Source organism: Neolamprologus brichardi, chromosome 14 (assembly GCF_056152115.1).
Source record: "Neolamprologus brichardi isolate AB-2024 chromosome 14, ASM5615211v1, whole genome shotgun sequence".
Taxonomy (NCBI): domain Eukaryota; kingdom Metazoa; phylum Chordata; class Actinopteri; order Cichliformes; family Cichlidae; genus Neolamprologus; species Neolamprologus brichardi.
This window is the reverse complement of record NC_142117.1, coordinates 5,458,794-5,483,263: the sequence shown is the minus strand read 5'-3', so window position 1 is coordinate 5,483,263 and position 24,470 is coordinate 5,458,794. Positions and strand designations below refer to the sequence as shown.

Sequence of the window (24,470 nt, the reverse complement as noted above, 5' to 3'; positions counted from 1 at the left end):
CTGTTGTCCCTCTGAACTCGGGGAGTCTGGAGACCAGCTGTGGTAAAGATGAATTTATCCACCATGACTGGCTCATCTTCACTCTGAAGGTCTCCTCATTATTTCATTTCATAATTTGGTAAAAAGGTGAGCTGGCTTCACTACTCTATCCGACATGTAAACAGGGAGCAGGTATATGTGCTTATTCATTCATAAACACACACTATCTACATTATGTATTTTTAATTTACTCCTATTGTACATGTACCACTATTCATAATTTTTATTTTAGGGGTCTACAAGAATAGGTGTATATGCTTTAATGTTGAAAAACCCCATTACTGTTGTCACACTGTAGCTTCCCTCTGTACTTCTTTTCATGACACATGACAACAATAAAGCAATGTTGGTTCTCTACAAATCACCGACTCTTATAAAAGATGGATGTAGCCACTGTGGCATGGCTTCCTTGTTAGTTTAAACATTCCACGTTCCCCCATCTTGTTGTTTGGAAACTGGATGTGACCACTGTGAGAAAGATCTGAGGGAAACTACATGTTCATACTGTCTGAAAGGCCAACCTTCACCCTCTGCTTTTCATTAAAAAGGACTGTAGGTTTAGGGGACTTCAACGTTGGCTCCCAGGCTATATCTTTTAGATAGAATCTGGCAGAGACTTGTGATTGAGAAGTTAGTACTATATATGACCACATATTCACTCTCTGGTTACACTAAAAGATATGAAAAGAGTGTTCAGTTTACGTATATTTTGTTTTGAGCTGGGATTTTTTCTCTGTCATCTTACTTACCAACCTAACCAGCTAATGTTACTGTTAGCTATTCATTTTGCCTGCTTGTCCAAATATAGTTATGCATATTTTAAAACCCCAGAAAGGCAAAGACCAAAATGCCATATTCCATTTCCTATTAACTGGAAATAGAAAGTGAGAAAGTAAAAGAGGACTGCTGAATTTGAATACAGCAAGTATGAGAGAAGCATACAGATGCTAACATAAGTCTGCAAACTATAATAAAACCACACATTGGACAATTTTCCTGTAGTTTTGAAGATATTGCCATAAAGATAATAGCAATCTTAAGTTCCTCAGATGCTAAAAGTGTATTAAGACTATTATTTTGCACCTGTAGGCAACAATCAAATTGTGTGCTATTCTGTGTTGATAGGTGAGATCTCTTAGAAAGTCAGCACAAGTGGCTCTGAGCAAATAATATCAGTCAAGCAGGTAGCCTAAGGTAGCCTTATCTAAAGCACTATCAAAATAGCTCAGGCAGACATTGTGCCTGTGTGGTACAAGGTGACACAGATAAATAACTAAAGAAAATCCTTGATTCAAAGCAAGGCGTTTGCGGTTCAGTAGCAGTGTTATATCCACAGTATAAACAGAAACAGAGTGAATGCAACAGAAGACACTACAATTGAGTTTTTGCAAATTCTCAGAACAGTGACTTTCAAGCTACATATTGCTAATAAGTGACACAGTAGGCCATTTAAGCTGTGGATTTTCCTACTGAAGCAGCATTAGATGGGATTGTAATGCTTTGGAGAGGTTTGCTCCAGCCAGGCGTGGAAAATACAAAAAGTTAAAAATCTTGGTTAAAGTTATAACAGTGTAATTGTCACTTCAAATGTACAATGGAAAGCATTAAAAAGTGAGCAGAAGAAAGAGTTTTTACCCACAACTTACTGTTAACTTTAGCTTACAGGTGTTAGCTACAGCATTAAAAGCTTTAAGGAACAATTACATTTTTTTCTGAGATTTCTTATAGTTGTACACATGAACCATCCAGATTAAAGTCCCTACATTTATAGATTAAGGGTTCGCAGATATGAGTAGCATAGCGTGAAGTGACTGGCTAGGATTAGGAACCCTATTCTCATTTATTTGGCACTTCAGTAGCACACCTGTCATAATTGTAAACTGTATGTATTCTCAATAAAAAATGGAGGCAGTGTGTGTGAGTGTGTGCCTTTACACCCACTTGTCTCAGTGATGCATTTCTCTGCACTGAGGGGCTCCCTCAGTCCATCTCCCCCAAAAGGAGTGGGTGTGGTTTCCTTCATGCTGTTCTCCTTAGCAACACCTCCAGGTGCTGTTGTCTGAGTGCCACTTGGGGGTGATGATGATTTCTGCTCAGTTTTCTCTTCCTGCAGCCAAAAATAAACACACAGTTCGTAGGGGTCAGACAGAAACATAGGCATACAAAGTATAAAAACTCATGGTGGCACATGGTGGCCAGTAGTGGCACAATGAATCAGCAGAACCACAAAAGCTAATTTTCTGTGAGCTGCTAACACATGTTTAACTGTGTTTAAGAGTGACCTTTTGTCCATTGGTCTGTCCATTTCCTGCCCCCACGTTGTCCATGGATCCAATCTTAGCCTTAGCCTTAATGTTTAGCTTATGGGACTCAATCTTCACATCACCACCACCTGGGATTAAAAAAATAAGGAAAAATTAATATGATGCCATTTGGGTTTAATGGCAAGAAAAAGCACAAATGTTTTGGGATGGACCTGGCTTGTGTTTGATGTTGTCCTTGGAGCCACATTTGGATGTTACCTTGCTCACATCAACCTTCTTATTCAGGATCTGCACCTGGGGTGGAGTACATAAAAATCTTGTCTTTTTAGATTCTAAGTCATTCAGTACAATGCAACTTTCACTTCAGCGTCCACTCAAAGCCACTTTAGAAAATCGCTATCATTCATTATACTGCACCTGCTGCATTCATATAGAGGCGTGACATTCCTGACAATGCAACAGAGTATGTGAAATTGATTCACAGCTTTTTTTACCAATCATGCTTGATTTCCTGTTATGACCTGTTTCATTAGTTTAGAAGGTGCCTTGTTGTTTTGTTCGGCAGCGCTCCGTTTGTGCAGATAAATCAGGACGAGCTGTAACTAGTCACACCATGACTGTAGAGTTGGCAGCTGGCACGATGACCTGCCTCACAACATGTGCTAAAATCAGTCAGATTCACATATAAGATGACAGACTGGAGAATGAGATGACCACAACTCTGCTGATAAAATTTTATTAGTAACACAAACTGTCAAAACCTTTTGTTGGACCTGTAGCTTACCCTAATGTGAACGGATATTATGGAATAGAAACAAATAGTTAAAATCCTTAAAAGCCAGTTTAAATATTCATAATGTCATCTTCCACTATAAAAACACATCAGTGATGTAAGTAAATACAGAAAATGTAAATGCTGATGTTTTTTTTCCTGGATTTTGCCTTGATATCCTGTCTCTTTCCATTAAAATGAAATAAAAATTAGACAGTGTTCATGTCTTTTTTAAGTGAGCAAGCTCAAATAATTATTTTATCCACTGTAACATTTCATCACCAAATGAATTCATGCACATCTCCAAGACAATGCGACACAGTTTGTGCTTCATTCAGTGGTTCTACTAAGGTGCAGCAGCTTGCAGATGTAAAATGTAACCCCCAGCATAGAAACTGTATCACATCATGTATAAAACATGCTTTAACTAAAAGAAACAGTGAAAACATCCAAATGATTTTCAACCAACACTCTCAACATAACCTGCTCCTGACAGCTTTGGTTTTTAAATCTCTCACCTGGAGACTCGGTGCTGTTTAAAGGTTTGAGAGTAAAGACTAAAGATAAAAAAGGCTAGGCCTAGTCTATGTACAAACTTGATATGTCTGTGTATTGTGTTTTAGTAATGCTAAGTTATATCTAAGAACCTATGTTTAATATTGATGCTCATGAGGGAAATGCGAAGACTTTAGATGCAGCTGAAAAATGTTAAACCCTCAAACTCTCACGACAAAGGTCCAAAGAGCCTTCGGGGAATGCTGTTGGTCAGCAAGTGGTGATTTCATACCTGTTGATCTCTAATCTGAAAATAACCAGCTTCTTCGCAGTTCAAGTTCACAGCATAAGTTTCTATGGCAATATACTCCAGTAAGAAATGAATAATCTTCTTAGTATAGGAAACTCAGGATGAACGCTGAAGTTACCTTGATAAGATTAAATCCTGCTTCATAGTACAGGCCTCAGGGCACCATGTCGTCACCATGAGTCAACCACAAAGCTCTACATACCAAAGTATTCTAGAGTCAAACATGAGGCCTGCTACAGCTAATTCTTGGCCATAATTATTTAATGTAAAAGGACAATAATCCCAAGCAAACCAGCAAATCTATTACAGATCTTAAGAGAGCTGTGTATAGACAAATCCCAATAAACTTCCAAATGATTGTTTTAATTGGTAAGCACTAGTAAGTAAAAATGACACAAGGTATACTTTCTTTTTACCATGACCTTTTAGTATGACTGCATGTCCCCACACTGAAAAAAAAACCCAGTTTATTTGAGCTGACAGAGCAAAGCGGTGGTTTTGAGGATAGACTACAGTATGTGAAAGATGGAAACAGCCACAGTGACTCTGGTTTTCATTCATCAGATTCGACAACCTGGCTGTTATACCCTGCTTTATCACCTGTTTTATTCTAAATTGAGAACATAATGTTAGCATAAAGTTAGCAGCAGGTTAATGTATTAATGGACTTCTGTACAATCAGACCTCTTTTTCGACTAACAGGAGTTGCCCCCTGATGGCCATTAGAGGTTTAAAGGCTCTTCTACAGTGGCTTAACTTGGAGACTAAATTAATATTTTGTATATACTCTGGTTGTGAGAGATGGCGATAGTGAAGCAGGTTTTCAGACCAGGTAGAAACAAGTCCTGAAAGGGTAGGCATGAGCACCTGCGGTCAGTTCAATTACTGAACATTAAACTAAACCCAGAGGCAAAACCGCAAAGTGCATTTTTGGAATTGAACCTTGGAATTTTTTTTGTCAGTCTCAGATCTTATGGGTGCTCCTATTTAATAAATTTGTTTGAAGAGATCCAATCAGAGAACACCGGAGGACAGTACAATGTTTATAAGTCAGACTGATTCAATTTCTTGCGATGAGATTATGAGATTATCTGGCAATTGTTTAAACAGGAACAGGAATATTGTTTTGCAAGAGCAATACTGTATGAATGTGTAAATAAAGACCCAATACAATATGCATCCCCCAACGATGGACCTGATTTACATACCAAGAACATAAATTCCCATTTTATCTCTTTGTAACAAATACACCTGCTAGGTGAGTACAAGGCACAAGGGGCATTCCCGACTGATCAACCTTTTGAGCAAGATAGTCCAAATTAGGTTAAATTAGCATAAAATGCGAGAGTCTCCTTCCAGCTTCAGGAGTACTTACATTGCCACCTCCAGGGACATGTTTGATATTGTCCTTGGAGCCACAGCGAGAAGTGACGTGGCTGAAGTCCAGCTTTTTGTGCACTATCTGAACCTAAAGACAAGCAGGCAGACACACAGACAAGCAACATGAGGAAAGAAAAAAAGACAGAAAGAAAGAAAGAAAGCTGATCAGCTGGCAGGTTTAGTTGACAGGAAACAGAGTAGCCTTGTACTGTAAGTATGGAAGACTTTTTGCTATTCATTTTTTATAGAAACTCATTGATGGTCTGCACATGAGACAGCAAAAATGCTTTTGGTCCATTATGTGACAAACCATCAAAATGAGAATGTTAATGGGAAGCATTCTTAGAAAGAATCAATGCAGATTCTTACAAAAATGAATGCATAATTAGCAAAAGATGAGAACACTGAGTGAATAACAACAGAGCGCTTCCATAAACAGCAATAGCTACGAAAAAAGCATAAGACAAACACTCAAAGATGAGAGAGAGCATGCAAGAGAAGAGTGCCGTGGACAGTAATTTTGTGTTAACACATGCTGCTAAAAGCAAAAAAGCAACCACAAGTGACAGATTCAGAACAACAGAGGGCACAAGGTGGTTTTAAAAAGATTCAAAAATAGACTAGTTTGCAGAAAAACCTGTTGTTCTGTCTGAAGTGCTTTCAGCAGTACACTACAAGCTGGAAGAACGTGTTATATGGTCAACTTCTCTCCTTAGTATTTCAGCTTTGGCTACAAATGAGATACATAACTGAAATGTAAAAATCTCTGGCTCTCTTCCACAGCATTTCTTTTGTCATGTCTTTCTTCTCTCACCCCAACTGGCTGCGGCAGATGGCCGCCCCTCCCTGAGCCTGGTTCTGCCAGAGGCTTCTTCCTGTTAAAGGGGAGTTTCTCTTTCCCACTGTTGCCAAGTGCTTGCTCATAACAGGTTGTCCGATGTTAGAGTTTTCTCTGAATTATTGCAGTGTCTTTACCATACACTATAGACATAGGTTTGAGGTATAAGTAGAAAACAATTATACTTATCCAATTTAAATCTGATGCCGTTTGTTTTTTGGGGGTTCATGAAACTTTAAGAAGTCCAGTCACTTTCCTTCCAAGCTCCTTAGACTACCATGACCTGGATGACTGAGAACCTACCTGATTGCTAACCTCAAACTGCAAAAGGAGGCTGTCCTAAAATTAATGTGTTGAAGGCATACCATACTGTGGGGCCAAAGAGCTCAGTGATCCGATTGATGTGACATTGAATCTTGAATCTCCCTCAGTAGATGGCCTGTGATCAACCAGTAGCCTGGTTGATACCCTTTGCTTAGGATGGAGTATTGTGTAGAGTGGGCTTGCAGTGCACAATGACTAACTAAACTTGATCAGGCTGGTTAACACTTGCGGGTCTCTCTGGGTGTGAAGCCTATCTGGACAATCTGGGTTTATATTCTGAATTGGGGCTGAGTAATATGTTGCAGATAAAAGACATTTTTGAGCAAAGCAAACTTGACTCAACCTGCCAAAATGTGACTTTGGTCACTTCTAAACATGTTTTTTAACATGTTATAATTGATTTGTATCTTATTCTGTTTAATCTGAACAAGCCCCTAAAAACAGTCAGGGATCACTGTCGGCCTCTCTCGGTTTTTATTACCACTGTACATTTTAAAGCTCAGTTTTTAAACCCTTGTGATGTAACTACAGCCCAGCCCATGCAGCAATATATTAATGACTAACCTTGTATTGTGGATGGATTATCTCAGTTGTTCTCCTGACTGAAGTTTGGTCCGTTTACAGCATCCTGCCATGCAGTTGCATTTGTCCCTAACCCTCATGAGTTAGCGTTCATCCTCCAGCTTCACTGTGCTAATGTGTTTATATTATGCTAACCATAGCTGTGTAGCTAGCCACCATGTAGCACATCATTATATATGAGCTAGCCCAACTTCAGTAACCCTACAGACGTCACTGTTGTTTAGTTTCCTGTCTTCATTTATGTCCAAAGTGATAGCAATGTGAGTGCGAATGGTTGTCTGTCCCTGTGTGTTGACCCTGCGACAGACTGGCGACCTGTCCAGGGTGTACCCTGCCTCTCGCCCTATGACAGCTGGGATAGGCTCCAGCGCCCCCCGCGACCCTGAAAAGGATAAGCGGAAGCGAATGGATGGACTAGTAATGACCCTCACCTTAAATTACTTTGAGGTGTAGAGTATACAGGGCCCCATTCCTGACTTCTGATATTTTCCATATTTATAAGATGTACAAATTTCATGTCATCAAACAAATTTGCTATTAGACATGTAAGTTGATGTATACTCTTTAAATTGTTGTTGCGTTTGCACTGTCTTGTATCTCTATCCCATGTAGCAAGCAGGTCTAGCCCGGATCTGGTATCAAGCTGGCACTGCTGGCTGACTTCTGGCATGGTAAGACATATGTCATCCAGATATGGGCCAGGCATAGATGGCAGCATTTATGTGATGGCATGCCACATCTGGCCCGATTGTGGATTGGTTTATGTGGCCCAGGCTCATAGAAAACAGGTCTGGCCCGGATCCGGCATCAAGCTGGCACTTCTGACTGACTGGTGTATGTCAACCAGATGTGTGCCAGGTCTGGCAATGATGGCACTAGTTATGTTCCTATTTTCCTATTTTAGTTAGAAGACCCAAATGCCATGTTGCAATACTATACTGCTGTGGTAGCCAACGTTTCAAATGCAGGTTTGACAGGTTTGTGAGTGTACACTTTATCCAAAACCTAGTGAGGATTTACTCATGTTTACCACTGTGTGGCTGTAGCTCAGGAGGTAGAGCCGGTCACCTACTAATCGGAAGGGTAATGGTTCGATCCCTGGCTCTTCCAGTCTGCATGCCAAGAGTATGAATGTAGTTAGGAAGCACTCAGTTTAGACAAAGTGTGTTAATGTGACATGTTGCATAGAGCACTTTCAGTAATCTGGGATAGTGAAAAGGGCTATATAAGAATCAATCCTTTCATTGTCTGAACAGAGTTTCTTCATGTTACTTTTCCACTATTATATTCTGGCGCATGTTGTTATTGCATGTCTTGATTAAGGTACACATTAGGCTGACATCTGGGGCCAGAGCTGGAATTGTTCTGGGCCAGTACAGGACCACCAGTGTGTCTGCTGCTGGTCCATGTGTGGGCCACATCTGGCAAACCAGATCTGGGCCACCAAAGGGCCGTCATTCTTTGCGGTGTGTGGGCCAGATCCGATCCATACCAATTTTGCTATGTGGGATCGTTCTGTTCTGCCTGGTGTTGCACTGTTTTTTTGCACTCCCTATGTTGACTGCCTGTTATATAAATGACCGTAATTTTGAAGGAACGCTGTCTGGTTTCACTGTGACTACCACTGCACATGGTTGAAATGACAATGAAGCCACTTGACTTGAAAAAATACCCTTCATAAATAAACTTTCATTTTTAATTACCTTTTAATAAGAATTTAAAAAAAAATTATTACTACTTAAAACTACTATCATTAGGGCCGGAGCATTAAACGTACGAAGACCCTACTATAATCACTTCTAATGGCTTTTTGAGGCCTTTAATCTGCTTGAAAACTCATGAAATTTTGCCAACAAGAAGCCCGTCATTTTGAATTGAAGATGGCATTTCAGGAGATTATTCATGGTGTTATACTTTTGCCAACTCCTCCTTGTTTTTTTGTAGGATCAACTTCATATTTGGTTAGTCTCAACTACAAACCTGGGTCATAATGTGGAGTTTTTGAGTTTTCGTCAAAAAGCATGGCCGTGGCGACACAGCAAATTTCAATCATCTGTCACTTGCAGACAGCTGAGAAACTAAGGGGCTGCACCAAGGTCCAGTATATGATAAAGAAGGATTATTTTGAATTGTGAATCATTCAAAGCTACTCTAGTAAATTCCCAAAATAAAAATATAGAGCCAGAAATGGAAATAATAGGCTGCCCTTTGATGTCTTCATCTTTTTCACAGCCTAAGGACTGTGGACTCGCTAGTGTGTCCAAAACTTTCTCAGGGAAAATAGTCAAAGCTTTTAAGATGTTACAGATGAGCCACTTTGATGATGAAGAATCAAAAGCACCCACCCTGTCCTGCTTCTATATAAGCTAACACCAACCTGTTTGTGTGATATCACTTTGATTGGCTCTGTCGCTGCATTGTAAAAAAGCCCTGCAGCAAGCCTAAGACGCCTTTCTCCATTCTCTCTGTCTCTGTCTTAGTGTTGCTTCTCCAGGATGAAAATGGCATGATGACGCAGGTCGCACCAGCAAAGGATGACTCACTGAGCAGTAAGTGCACATACACTTAATGCGTAAGCACGAACACACACAAACACACAGACAAAAAGCAGCAGACTCCTCAGTTTGTATTCCTCACAGATAGCGCATCATAAATATCCTAATTGATTTCAAGCAGCTGCATGGTTCTCGTTCATCATGTCTCCATAATATCTAATGATTCTCATGCTATGCTAGATAAAGAAGCAGGATGATGAAAATATTTTAGTAAATTACCGCTGAAAAGTGGCAACCAAGTGACACTTATCCATGAGAGGAGACCACATTTCAAAGAATGCAACATCAATTTCAGCCAAAGATAATGCGTGAGATTAATTTGCATTTTGTATTCGTACACATATCATGTCTTCTAGCTTTTGTAGCTAATGGTACACACTCTGTTATACTACCCATGTTCTGTAATCATTGCAGTGGATAAATCTTAGCACAAAGAGTAAGTGAATTTGTGTTTGGTTGATTATTTCTTTGCTTCTAACAATGCTTCTTGGCAATAAATCTTATATCATTGGAAAGCCTGTTTATTTCCCATTAAATGGTGTCATATTTGTAAGAACAAAGCATTTGTGGGTAGAGCAGCAGTTGGGTTGTGTGTCACACCCATGAAAAACTTGACAACGCCAAACAGCAACTGCTATTGACTGTTGTTTAGTGTTGTTTATTGGATTGGGTGATTGAAGTCTGAAAAAACAAGACATACTGACAATTTATCAATTTAACAACCGGGGGGGAGAGGCTCAGTAGCATGTGGAAGAACCACACATGGCTCTCTGGAGGTAGTGATCTTGGGCCGCTTCGCTCACAGATTGGGTAGGGTAGCTTGGGTAGGCTGTTCATGCAAAAGTGACCAACACAGCCACATCTGACAGCAGCGTGTTGCTGCGTGCAAAAACTGTATTTCAGTGTTTGCTATTATCCATACACACACACACACACACACACAATAGCAGCCCCTCTCGGGTAACAGGCATCTCCGAAAACGTTAGAGCACTTTTGCAAATATGTGATGTCTTGATAAATTGAGCAGGTATTTGAAATTCACACAGCAACATTCTCGCATGAAAATATCTTAAAAGTTTATTTTGTGACCCAGAAAGAGTAATATTTCAAACTCCGCCACTCTGTGTTCCTCCGCCGCTGCCTCGTTTCGAGCTGATTGGAGACCAAAACAGACAATCAGATTTTTTTGCATCCAAGTCTGTGATTGGCTGGTTTTGTGGCACAAATATAACGGTGTACAGAAAGAGTTGAGCGTGCACGAGCAGAAATGTTGAGAGCGCGAGCAACACATTGCGAGCAAGCGCAAATGCAAAAACTGAGCGAGAGGGGCTGCTATTGTGTGTGTGTGTGTGTGTGTGGATAATAGCAAACGCTGAAATACAGTTTTTGCACGCAGCAATGAATTTTGTTCACTCAAATTTAGCTTTTCTTTGCTCAAAATAAATTTCTCCTCAAAATGCAACACTTGCACCTGCAATTTTTTTTTACGTGCGCTCAGAATAGTGGCACAAAAATAACGCCATAAAATTGCACATTGCTTACCATTTGCATACAGATTCATCCTTTTTCTGTTGCCATTACTCTTTTTTTTATCTCATTCTTGAACCTGAATGACCTCTTGGTTATTCACGATTTGTTGTTAAAGCACCTACAAGCCTCTATATTAAGGAAATCCAAGTTAAGCCAAGAAATCACTGGGATTTCTAAACATTTTAAAATAGTATTCCAAGTTCTTAGACTTCACTAGAATGTTATAAACACACTGAATATACTGCATGAAAGAGTAAAGTCAGACACTACAAGACTCCCTTTGCACTGAACTGTTTACTCCAAGCAAATTTGAGATTTTAAAACTTTATATAACGCAGTTAGAGCCTGTCCAGAACTGCAATAATGACATAATATGATATTGTCCAATAATGATTTTAAACAATTACACTTATTAATCAAGGTACTGGTGTGAGAAATTAGCCTTAGAGTTGTTGTTTTTTATACTTGTCTCTTACAAATATACCATACAATGAAACCTGCTTTAGTATCAACAGACAGAATATGCAGGTGCATGTAGGAATGAACAGCAAGGTGGAGTGTTGTTCGAGATGTTGAGCAGGTGGTGCTTGTGATGAATGCAGACAGAAGGGTGAATGTACTGGGGTGTGAGGGTGTCAATGGCAGGGACTCACTCTGGCCTTGGCAGCAGGGGTGGAGGGGTCTGATGTCTTGTTGTTCGGGGTGGAAGAGACCTGAGGAGACAACCAGCCTGGTCAATACAGCCTCCAACCAACCACATGCTACACCACAACGAGGTGTAGGACATGGGTGTGATCAAAATAATGCAAATGCCTGGACCAATTGTGTGTAATGGATGTTAGAGCTACTTAAAAAAGAAGCCGAAGAACCAAATACATTAACCAAATGTGTGGGTGTATGAATAATAATATATATTTGATAGTAGTGGCACCGGTTAAATGTTAGAATTTATTTTTGGGACAACTTAGCATGAAGATCAGAAGTATTGTGCATTCAGAGGGTAGAAAACTGGAACAGATGGAGCCTTTTTAAAACATGACATTAGTACAAATGTTGTAACATTTTTCTTTTGTTAGTGACAAAAGCTAATCAAATACCATCATAAAAAAAGAGATTATTTATACAGTCTGAAAACAACAAATGAAATGTCACATTTCTGGAGTGTACCACTGCTCACATAAACAGCACTGATATTATTGCTAAATACTGAGGTGGGAAAGGCTATTAGTCACATAAACTCCTCCTGAATAGAAAATGTAAATATATGAGAGACAAAGCAATTTAGTATCACAAGAGACTGAATGAGTCAGGGCCAGTAATTATGACGCAGGGCGCCGATGTGTTTGTGTAAAGAAGCTTTCATAGAGTAAAAGCGTGTTGTTAAAAGCAGGGAAGATGCTCCTGTGAAACACAATGCCTGAAAGAGTGAATGGAGCGGTTAAGTGCAGTTCATAGCAATATTTTCCCCTCCGACTGCTCTTTTGTTACACACAGAAAAGTACAAGGTCTGGGCAATTTCACAGAACTATTTGCACAGAAAGCAACAGCTCCTTTTCTACAGTAATCTAACTGTAATTGGCCATACAATCATGACTAAACGCTACAGGTTGTGGAAGTTAAGTGTTGCTGAAAAGGTGCATGGATTGTGTTCCCCTGAATGGGAGTAGCGGTGACGTCTATGCTGGATACAACAACACCCAACCAAACACTGCAGTATGACCAGGCAGGAGAAAGTAATGGAATGTAAATAGATGTGAAAGGAAGATATTAACATATTATTTGTTAATCATTGTGCATCTATTTTGGAGCACAGAAAGACACTTTGTATCTGCAATTTCAGAAAAAGTCACTACAGACACATGGAAATGAAACTGATGTAGCTAGTGCAAAAGAACGCAAATTAACGTTGACTATCTAGAGAAACACAAAAACATACAAACAAGTGGACAAAATGTCAACAAGTGTATGAGGAATGCAACTGCTAGTTGTGAGAACATTTAAATATAATTCAACATTTTGCAAAGTAGACGTTCTTGATCAGCCCCGATTATCTGAATGATCAACATAAAGCTTGAACCCATTAGCTTAGTTATTAGCATTCAACCCTACCAGAACCTCTGAAGCTCAAGAATAAACATATTTTATTCTGATTTCATTGTGTGTGCATGTCCGTAAATTTGCCTGACTGTATTTTGCTACTCTTTAGCTAACACTACGGAAGCTAGTGTGACATCAACCATTTTCATGGCTGCAAAACAAAAGACGATGCCACCAGGAGCTGTAGGTGCGAAACACTCATTTGTTAATGACAAGTCATTAGCCAATTAGCTTGTGATTTTATAATAGACATAATTCTCGATTTTGAAACATGATATGACCAAGTTTTATAAAACTGACTTCATTTTTTATTCAGTATGAACCAAAACAAGTGAACGAGCCTATTAACCTGTAAACAGACAGCAAATCACCGTCCGCTGGCCCTCAGATAGAGAGCACTTTACGTACACAGCGTGAGGCACTTCCCCATTAGCTTTTTTTGTTTTTTTCATATTTGGAAGCCACGTCCATGTTTTCTACTATCTGTGCATAAACAGAAAACATTCACTGCTTAAAGTAAAAAAAGACATATTAGCCATTTCCCTGCTTCTGTTTTCCAAGCTTATCCAATTGATTTCCAGCTCGAGCTTTAGTAAGCTCAAAATGTCTGAGAGACGTCAAACTTCTCATTAACTCCCAAGAAGAAAGAAAAAAATCCCTGCACATTTTCCAAAATGGCTACTTTCTCAGCACAATATTGTTCTGAGGCAAAAACCACTCTCTGACAGACAATAGAGAAGATATAATGGATAGAGTGGACACATTATTTCACATGGCAGGGCAGACAGAGAGAGGATGATGCCTGTGATTCAAAGCGACGGCACACCCCTTCCTCTAGACACTCTGTCACATAACATTGAAGGGAGACGGACAACACAGTCATGTCTCTGATCCATGTCATGACATGCTGGGCAACTTTAGGGTGGTGGAATACAGGTAGCATGCATGCTTCCTGTTCTGTATGTCATTCTGAGATAGAACATCATCTGTCAGAACATGTGCATTGCAGCAAAATGTTGTTAAAAAGTGGATATTTCAGAAAGAGGAATATGTTAAAAGATTGATGTTAGATGGAAGCTGGGAAACGAATATAGAGTTGTAAAGTTGCTATTTTCTCAGTTAACATGTACACACCCTTTAAAATGCCCACAGTGCAGACGTGACATGTTTCTGAGTTATTGTTATTTCAAATGGTGTCAAATTATATACACTCAGTAGCTCATGTGAGGATTGCTTTTCTCTCTTACTCTCTTCTCGTTTGGCTCTCAGCGAAGGCGGTCGCACTTTTCTCCCTTATCTTCCCTGCTTAGCTTCTTATGTCCTTGTCTTGTCTCGTGCTTTTTTCACTTCCCTGGAACACTCTCACAGTCTGTTTCTAAAACCTACAGAGAATTATGGATTTGATCAGCTGGTCTCTGAATGCTATTGACACCCTTTTCTCAACGAGAAGTCTGGGCTCGGGAGAGCCCGAGTGCCCTGGAGGGACTTTCCCTGCCAGATACACGATGGACGGGTGGCAGAAATGGAGGATCGTGTGCCTGGCGGGACTGTCCTATTCGGAACCATGATAACAGGGTTCTTGCTGATCGCAGCTGGCTTGGCCCTGGCTTATCGGAGAATTAAGAAAGCGGAACCGGCTGTTCAAACACCCCCAAGGCTGCCCGCTGGGATTGAAACGATGGGACGAGGTGCGGCTTCTCAGAAAGGGCTCACTGAAGGCAGCATGGTTAAGAGCTTGGAGGCGCTAACGACTGCAGTGAAGGCTCAGAATAACACCTCTGAGCATATATTGGATTACATCAGGGAAGAATCCACTCGGAACAACACCTCTGGATTACATCGCGGATCAGTTGGCTGCGGTCGTGAAGTCTCAGCTATCCAACGGGAGATTGAGAGACCAGTGTCGGAGTGTTAAAAACAGCTTGAAATTCTCATGAGTTGTTTGTAAAAGAAAAATCCCCATTATGATGCGGCTACCCCTTTGGCGCCAGCTGTGGGCTCAAGGCCGGAGCCAAACAAAAACTCCCTGATAACGACTGTGTTGAGTCTGTTCCTTCCCGTTCCATGCAAGGCCACCTGGGTTGGTAGACTGTTTACTTAGCCTGGCAGGGCGGAGGACACTGTCTCAGCTGAACTGTGGACACGCACACACATACACTTACACTGATAAGCACACACCCACCCCCCTCCCTTTCCAAATGCCTTCGATGCTTGTTTCCTGCGGGGGAACACGGCGGGTCTGTGTGCCGCGCTGGAATGGTAGCGCTGTGCAGGGCGGCTGCTGTGTTCGCTTCGGATTACTCCTCACCCCCCACCCAATCCTGTTGCTTGTCATGTCTTTCACAATGTTGTGCTGTGGACATTTATGTGCTTTTTGTGCAAAGGAGTTTTTTTGTTTCCTGTTCTTGTGCTGTCCTACCACGGAAGCACAGCATGAGTAGAGGTCTCTTTTTTTCCTCTTGTACTTTCCCACTGTAGTGTACATTTCAGTGTTTTTCTGTAACGCTACCGATGTCCGACTTGTATCCCCATGTAATGTCTGTGTTGTGTGTGCAAGGTCGAGGGGGGGGGGTCCCATTTCACTGCAGGACAACCTGCGCGTGGCGAATAAATCTTTGATTGATTGATTGATTGATTACTAGTTTTCTTCTCTACTGTAGGTCTAACCATAGCTGCACCGTGCCAACAGCTGTACGGCACTGCAAATATAACTGAATCCAGTGTTTTCCGCAGAGTCAGAGCATGCAGTCATCTGATCGTTTCTGCACTCCAGGCACCGGCACTGTTTGTACAGAATTATGAGGATCCAGGAACACATTTACAATGTTTCAGGAAATCTACTTCTACTGCGAGAAAGATTTGCAGTACTGTTCAGAGAGTTTGTACCAGGACCTATTATACAGTTAAGTTTAAGGTAAAACACTTGAAATGCTTTGAATTCAGCATTTTTCAACACTACTTTTATCTATTTAAAAAATGTTTTCTGTTTCAGAATGACCAGAAAGAAAAACTGTAAATCAACTATGAAATATGCAGAGGTTAAATTAAATATATTCTGACATCCAATCTCAATCCCAGAGTAAAGGAATTAATTCATGTTATTATGCTGTATAACACACATGCGCTATTTAAAGTACAAACCACCCATCGCCAAATCATTCGCTGTTACAAGAAAAGCATTCATTCATGAATCTTGACAGGTACATCACCGTCCTGAATTATTCATAGTCCTCTCTTGTGCTGTCTCTTTGTCTTACCTTTCCTCCACCAGGCTGGTACTTGATGTTGTCAATAGAACCAATCTTGGAACGGACGTTCTTTAGATCTGGTGTCGGAGCATTGATGGGTCGGGGGGTGCGGGGAGCACGGGGAACAGCTGGTTTCTTATCCAGGGGAGTCTGCTTGGGCACAGGGGGTTTGGTGATGACCCGACGGCGGTGAGTGGCACTGGATTCTCCATTGGTGGAAGCAGCCGGAGTAGCAGGAGCGGCGGTTGAGGCTGGGCGAGGACGGGCTACAGAGAAACAGAAAGTATAATAAGTATAATTTATATATCACTATAATAGTATAATAATTTATATTCTAGTATAATATAGTAAAATTTGTGAAAATGTAAAAGCCTACCACTATGTCATTTACTTCTTATGAAAGTATGCATTGTTTTTCCTTCCCACTGTTGCCAAGTGCTTGCTCACAGGGGTTTGTCTGATTGTTGGGGTTTTCTCTCTATTACATTTAATGCTTATACAATAAAATATGTCGCTTAATTATTTAATCTAACATACTTATTGCTCTATATTACCCCAGTTCTACCAGTGTTGTGACACTTCTGCCAGTGTTTGAATAAAATCATGGGGGACAAAATTTTCGGGCTGCATCTGAAATTTTGGTGGTAACCTTCTCCCATGTTTGGGCCCAGAATTTTGTGTTACCATGCTGGTCCCTGCTTTGATAAAATACCTCAAAGTGGTCCTAAAGTGGTCCCCCCCCCCCCAAAATTAACCTGTTATTTTAAGTATTTTATGTTACTTACGTGTAGTCTTGGGTTTCTTGGCCTCACTGGTCTTGTTCTCAGTTTTGTCGTTCTTGTTGGCTGTAAGTGGAAAACAGAAAACAGGTTTTTCACCATAATTTTTAGGTAGCAATACAAAAAAAATAATGAGGCATTTCCAGCCTCAGGTGGTGCCCCTCTAGCCGTTCCAAAAATAGGCTTAAGGTTGCGAGGAGTTAGGGTACTTATTTTAATGCTCCAGAAAGAAGAGGAAGAAAAGGAATATAGAATATATATTAGGTTAAGTGAAAAAGAGTGGAAAGGTGAGCATGAAAAAAAAAAAAAAAAAAAAAAAAAAAAAAATATATATATATATATATATATATATATATATATATATATATATAAACACCCTGTTGAATAGGACACTTCTTTTCACATTAAATTATAGTAATGATCCAATAATATGACAGACAACATTAATGACTAACTTGAGCTGAGACTTCAATATTCAGCATCTCATGAGTTATTTGTTTCAAAGCTATAAAGAGAGTGAAGAATAGACATGTACATTCACTGCTGTTGTCACCTCCTGTCTAGCTGATGTTACAGAAAACTGTTACCGTACTAACACACGGTAAATTTAGAAGCGCTAAATCACGGCTCTGCCATTCTTACCTTGCTGTAAAGTTGTTTTCTTACTCGTTATTTCCGAAAGACAAGGAAACTTGGATGAACTTGTCACATTTTTTTTAGTGTCGTTTGGTTTTGGTTACTTTTCGGATTAGTTTTGATCATTTTAGTTTATTTTGTAGTATTTCAAATATTTATATTTACATGCAATATTTAGGCAAAGTAAAATACATTTAGAATAGATATGATTATACAGACCCGACAACCAAATCAGCTGACTTACAGACTGATCAAATAATCAAAGACTAAAACTGAAAATGTTTTGTTAATATTGTGTTTAATTAAGCTTTGTGGGTGCACACTATTGTTTATCACTATATTATATGTTTCTATATGATGTAGTTTGAATTTATCACACCTACTTTTAGGTTTTATTGGCAAGGATGTGATTATTTAACTGATATGTTCTGCCCATACATATTTCTTTTACTACAATATTGCAGAGCTGATGGCTTAAAGGCAAAATGAGACAGAAACTCAAAAATTTCTGGTGACATGAAGTTTGTTAACTGCATAACATGAGTTTCCAGTAACTGTATGTACAGTTTTTGATAAAGCCGCAGTATGTAATACTGCTGTGATGTGACAGAAACATCATGGACTTGGACATAACTGTTGACACTGGGGCAAAAGTCTCAAAGAGTAATGGAGCACTCATGCAGCTAAAATGAAACATAAACCCTGCAGCACATAACACCTAATGCTGTGAACTGGGTGACTGAATCATATTGTGTGAGGGTACACACAAAAAGCTCATATCTCCCTTGCTCTGAGAGGTGAGATACTGTTTGTCATGTGCAGACAAAAATACCAGTTGGGCTCTTCAAAAGCCAGCACTTGAATCTGATTAAGTCTAACACATGGTAGCAATTCAGTTAGCCTGTTGATGCAGCCTGGAGCAGCGCCAGTGTGCAATGCAAGTCACTGTTCGAGCTACAGCAGCAAATTGAAGTTTCCTGTTACAGAGGATATGTTGAGATACTGTAAGGAACGGCAGATTCTACTTTCTGCTGTGACAAAACAAATTTCCCACATGTGTGACTAATAAAGGTGATCTTATCTTATCTTATCTTATTTCATATCATGCAAACCGGTACAGTCAGATATGCTGCAGGTGCAGCAAAGGAACTGATGCTGCACTGTATCCTCGTACCTGCAGTCTTGCCTGCAGCAGTTGCAGAGGAGCCATTCTTACTGGCAGTTGTACGGGGAGCGGGCGTGGCCTTTGGCACAGGTGGACGTTTTTCCCCATTTTCTGGAGTCTGAAGAAAAACCAAAAAAGAGATAAACAGCTGTGTTCCTGAATATGACTTTGTGTATGACTGCTGTGTGCATAAGGAGTGTTTTCCAGGCTTTTATAGTGCAGCCAAATGCAAGTAGAAAATGAAAGTGACAAGAGAAAAGAGGAGGCTAAGGTTTTAACATTGGGAGATTAAAAAGGACATTTGCGACAGATGGTGGCTGATATCTGGAACCACATGGAACAATCAGGGCTTTTAAAATGAAAACGCTCTCAATCAGTGGAAGACCTGTGTCATCCAAGCATGGCCAACGAGAGGACATTATTAATAGCATGACCACAGGATTATACAGTATGTTTAATTTCAGAGTCCATAATCCAGGGATCTTCAACTCCAGTCCTCGAGAGCTACTGTCCTGCAGCTTTTAGATGCAACCCTACTCCAACACAGCTGAATCAGGCTGAGTCCCAATTAAGAGACCGCACGCTTTAAGTACGAGCACTACGCGTACTACGTACGGTGCGTACTATAAGTACGAGAAGTGCGGAAGTGAGAGGCTTGTGAAATGGGACTAGCCTTCGTCGCGCTTTTCAGGTTGCCTAGCAACCATCATACTGACCGCGAGAAATGTTTCATACAGCTGTGTTTGACAGAAATGAAGGAGAAAAAATGGTTTTTTGCTCATTCATTTTTGTCATGACATCACTTTGATTAGTTGAGTATCTGAGGCTGAGACCACAGGACTGTAAAACATGATAGTTGGGCTTCATTTCTGTACTGAACAGTCATTTAAGATTAGCTAGTAAATAACAATTAGCTCATGTTGTTCATGAGACTAAAATCATCTCACTGTGGTAATGTAAATATAATATGGGCAATATTATATGTATTGTCAGATTAGTATGATATATATATGGGTTTCCGGTACAGATCGGGTAGTGACATGGGCTGTCACTACCCGATCCGTACCGGAAACCCAATCGGTACCCCGCATGCGCGAAAGGTCTCTACTTCCGGTCGAAGCATTTTACGATAGTTACAGGTCAGAGTATCTGTTAAGATGTTAAGAATAATAAGTATTTCTTAAAATGTTTCCGATAATGAAAAATGTTATATAATGTAGACAAAAACAAAAATATAAAAAGATAGTGACAGATCTGGACTCCCAATCCTTATTGCGCATGTGCAAAGGCGGACCGTACAAATCGGGTCTACCCGATCCGTACCGCGCATGTGCACGGGTTTTCTTCTTCTTCTGTTCGTTTAATGGCAGTTTAGGAGGATACCGCCACCTGCTGACTGAGCGAATGAACCCTATTGTAAACTGAATTAGTGTCATTACAAACGTGTGTTAAATAGGGATGGGTACCGGTATCCGGTGCCATCATGGCACGGGTTCTGACATAAACGGTAGTAACCAGACCGAAAAGCAGCTCACATTTCGGTGCTTTATTTTGGTGCTTTTTTTTTCCTGAGCTGTGATACATTTTAGATTCTAGCCAATCATTTTACGTTTCCGAGGATAGTAGGTGGGCCCAGGTACGTACGTTCTTTTAGAGCAGAGCTACAGATTAAAAATGACCAAGGCAAAGCGGTCAAAAGTCTGGCTGTACTTCACAGCAAAATATGCAAACTCAGCAGCCTGCAACAAGTGCTTTAAGCGGATACTGTGATACTGTCAAAGGAGGTAACACCTCAAATCCGATGAAACACCTGGCGACGCATAGTGTTTTTTTTTAAAGCTGAGAAATGTGCCGTATTTGATAGCTTGCTGCGAGACCTCACAGCGAGCACATCTACTGCGGGTGCGGTGCCTGTTATCGGACCCGGAGTTAGCAACATCCCCCAAAAACCCGAAGAGTAGAGTCCTGGCCCCTAGCCCTGCCAGTGTAGCAGAAATGATGAGGATGATGATGCAGCAGCAGCCGTTCTTCTCTGCGTGAGTAGCTTAATGTTGTTCGTGTGTAATTTACGTTGAGTAGGCTAACCACGTTATTACATTAATGCATGTAAGGTGAACTAGCAAACATCATCATAGCTACATGCTGCTGTCTTCTTGTTTGATGGCAGATACTCCCTTCACCCTGGCCAAAAAGGCTAAAATCACCAAAGAAAAAGAGGAAAAAAGTTAAACATGAGAGGTTTTTGGACAAAGTTTGTTTTTTCCATTGTTTAAGCTGCTTCCAGCCCAGAGTGACACCATATATGCCCCATAGCTGCAGAAAAGGCTAACATTGTTATCTTTTTACAAAAAAAAAAACAGCTGAACATGAGAGGTTTTTGGACCAATTTTGTGTTCTCCGTTCTTTAAGCACCAGTTCGAGCACCGTTTAAGCACCGGCACCGTTTCAAAAGTACCGGTTTGGCACCGGTATCGGATAAAACCTAAACGATACCCATCCCTAGTGTTAAATTTGATTTAGTGATAGTCGAGTGTGTTTATGCTTGTCTGTGTGGAGAGGATTGTTGGAATAGTGATGATGATGTCCGCTATCACTGTCAATTGCCAGTAAACACTTCATCTGGCTGCTGAATCTTCACGTGACATATTACAAAGTCTGTATTATTAAGTCTGTAATTAGGCACCATTCTTCTTATTTTACGGCGCTGTTGTTCAATCGGGGAATGCTCTCTGTTGAGGAGAAAAGCAAAAAGTTTGTTGCGGATACGAATTATCCATTGTTTAAATGTCCCGGTAGTCGAAAAAGAGGCAGAGCTGTTGAGAAATGCTAAGAGCTAACTGGGCGCTAACCGTGTCATTCAAATATATTGAATGTCGCAATGTTGGCAAAGAGAGGAAGTGACGTAAGATTTGCGCATGCAGGGTACCGATCGGGTTTCCGGTACTGATCGGGTAGCGACACGGACCACGCTTGATATTTGGGGAAATCGACGGCGCATTTGGAGTACGTATTTGAAGTACACTTTGAATTGGGACAGCCGTCGTCGCGTGGCGGTGACGTAATCGCACTCAAAATGCGGTGAAATATATATTTTAAAATGTGAAATGGCATGTCAGGATCCTATTTTATAACTCTGAAAGACATATCTAGATATTAATGTAGACTGAAGTCATCCAGTCTTTACCAAATACAGACATAGCTTGTACTGAAGAAATACATGTAACCTTGTGACTTATACTTACCTTGGCAGCCTTAGCAGAGCTAGTTGCTGTTGGCGGCCGCTTGGCAGCAGTAGGTGTAGTTGCCTTGGGTACAGGGCTTTTTTTTTTGGCTGAAGCAGTGGTGGGGGAGGGGCGTTTGGCCGAGTTGGCCTCGCCATTTGTGGAGAGAGTGGATGGGCGTGATTTGGCAGAATCTGGTTTGGTGGAACCTGCATTAGGCTGGTGATTATGAAATTAAAGAAGCCAAAATAATAGTAAAAAAAGGAGGAGAGCGCAGAAAAGTAAGGAAGAAAAAGAAAGACAGAGATAGAAAAAGAAAAAGCTGCAGTGAACTCAGCAATGACTGCAATGACAGCGTGATATAGCAGCCCAGCCAGCAACCATAGATAATCATAAAACAGGCCATAAATTATAAAACTGACTAAGCAATTTATAACCAGCTTAGAAAGGTCATGATTACTAAATAATGAAATTACAGGCCTCAAATGAGATAAAATGAGCAGCAGCCCACAGCTGCATGTAATATGGAAATTCAATGTCAGACACTGGACAGATTCACAAACACGTCAGCTAGCATGCAGTTAGTGGACAGTGAGTTTCATTTGTGTAAGCTTATGATGTAGAAAGTTGTATGAAAACTCTCTGGCCTCGTGGCTTTAACGTAAACAGTTAGCTTAAATGCTACCTGCTGGGAACATGTCAGTATGAAAGCGGTTTATTTGCCAGTTGGTCACTAAAGTTCTTTGGGTTTTTCTCTTTACTCCTAAATTTATACTCATTTACTCCAAAGATGATAGTCTATTATGTATATAATTCTGTTCTGTATGTATACACCTGTTTCATTAACAGTAAAGCAGCTAAAACCGATTAATGAAACAGGTTCAATAGAGGGGAAACAATGAGACAACCTGAGGCAATACAAATGGTTTTACAGGTCAAGATATTTTTTGTCAAGAACATTTTTTTGTCACTACTAGGCTCAGTGTAACTATTACTAGTATGAGACTGGACCCTACCGAGGTAGCACAGATTATCCAACTCCACCAGAATGGCACATCAATACATGCCAGTGCCAGAGGTTTACTGTGTCTAAAGAGCATAGAGGAGATTCCAGGAAACAGGCAGTTACTCTAGGAGAGCTGAAAAGGGTTGGTTCTTAGGACATCATCAAAACCGGTATTTGATCCTTTGTCTAAGGAGGAATAGGACGAGCACTGCCAGAACTACAAAATGACCCCAAGGAGGCCACAGGTGTGAATGTTTCTGACCAAACAATCAGAAATACACTGGATGGCTCAAGGGCCTGACGTCCTCTCGTGGGCTGCATTACTGTTTGTCCATCCATCTATCCATCTTCTTCTGCTTATCCAGGGCCGGGTCGCAAGGGTAGCAGCCTGAGCAGAGAAGCCCAGACCTCTCTCTCCCCAGCCACCTACTCCAGCTTGTCCAGGGGAACACCAAGTCCACCAGAGAGATATAATCTCTCCAGCGTGTCCTGGGTCCCAGTGGGTCATACCCAGAACACCTCACCCAGGAGGCATCCTTGTCAGAACCACCTCAACTGGCTCCTTTCGATGTGGAGTAGCAGTGGCTCTACTCTGAGACTCTCCCGGATGGCTGAACTTCTCACCCTATCTCTAAGGGAGAGATATTGCTGTCTGTAATATTCTTCAACATGTTGCTCAACATCAGTTTGGTGGTGGGTCAGTGATGCTCTGGGAAGGCATATCCATGAAGACAGGCACCCAACAGCACCCTGGCAGCCATTAAGTATCTGGATGAAATCCTTGGACCCACTGCTGGTGAAGTGGGTCCTGGGTTCCTCCTGATGGACGACAATGCCAGGCCTCAAGTGGTAAGAGTATGCAAGCAGTTCCTGGAGAATAAAGCATGATTGACCCCAACGCTCGCCTGATGTGAATCCAACAGAACACCTCTGGGACATTAGGTTTCAGTCCCTTCGACACCGCCAGGTTACACCTCAGACTGTCCAGAAGCACAGTGATGCCCTGGTCCAGATCTGGGAGGAGATCCCCCAGGATACCATCTCATTGGCAGCATGCACACAAGCACGCGGGGGACATGCATACTACTGAGTACCATTTTGAGTTGCACTGAAATTTCACACATATATATATATATATATGCATATATATGTGTGTGTGTGTGTGTGTGTGTGTGTGTGTGTGTGCACACGTGTGTGTGTAATATAGTCCTGTCAATCAGAAAATAAAA

General features: G+C 40.9%; 1 protein-coding gene across 5 annotated transcripts in view; it reads right to left on the bottom strand.

The window, feature by feature from the left end:
• LOC102781692 (uncharacterized) overlaps positions 1-24,470 on the bottom strand; it is a 120,733-nt gene that overhangs the window by 4,938 nt on the left and 91,325 nt on the right. For 3 of the 5 annotated variants that reach the window (XM_087850676.1, XM_087850677.1, XM_087850681.1), the window contains 9 exons: positions 22,257-22,454; positions 19,024-19,132; positions 17,220-17,279; positions 16,444-16,700; positions 11,743-11,802; positions 5,256-5,348; positions 2,516-2,597; positions 2,322-2,431; positions 1,981-2,146 (listed from right to left, as the gene is read on the bottom strand). In XM_087850676.1, the coding sequence (XP_087706802.1) occupies positions 1,981-2,146; positions 2,322-2,431; positions 2,516-2,597; positions 5,256-5,348; positions 11,743-11,802; positions 16,444-16,700; positions 17,220-17,279; positions 19,024-19,132; positions 22,257-22,454 (1,135 nt within the window). The remainder of the gene's footprint in view (positions 1-1,980; positions 2,147-2,321; positions 2,432-2,515; positions 2,598-5,255; positions 5,349-11,742; positions 11,803-16,443; positions 16,701-17,219; positions 17,280-19,023; positions 19,133-22,256; positions 22,455-24,470) is intronic. The other 2 variants (XM_087850678.1, XM_087850680.1) reach the window with 2 other exon arrangements.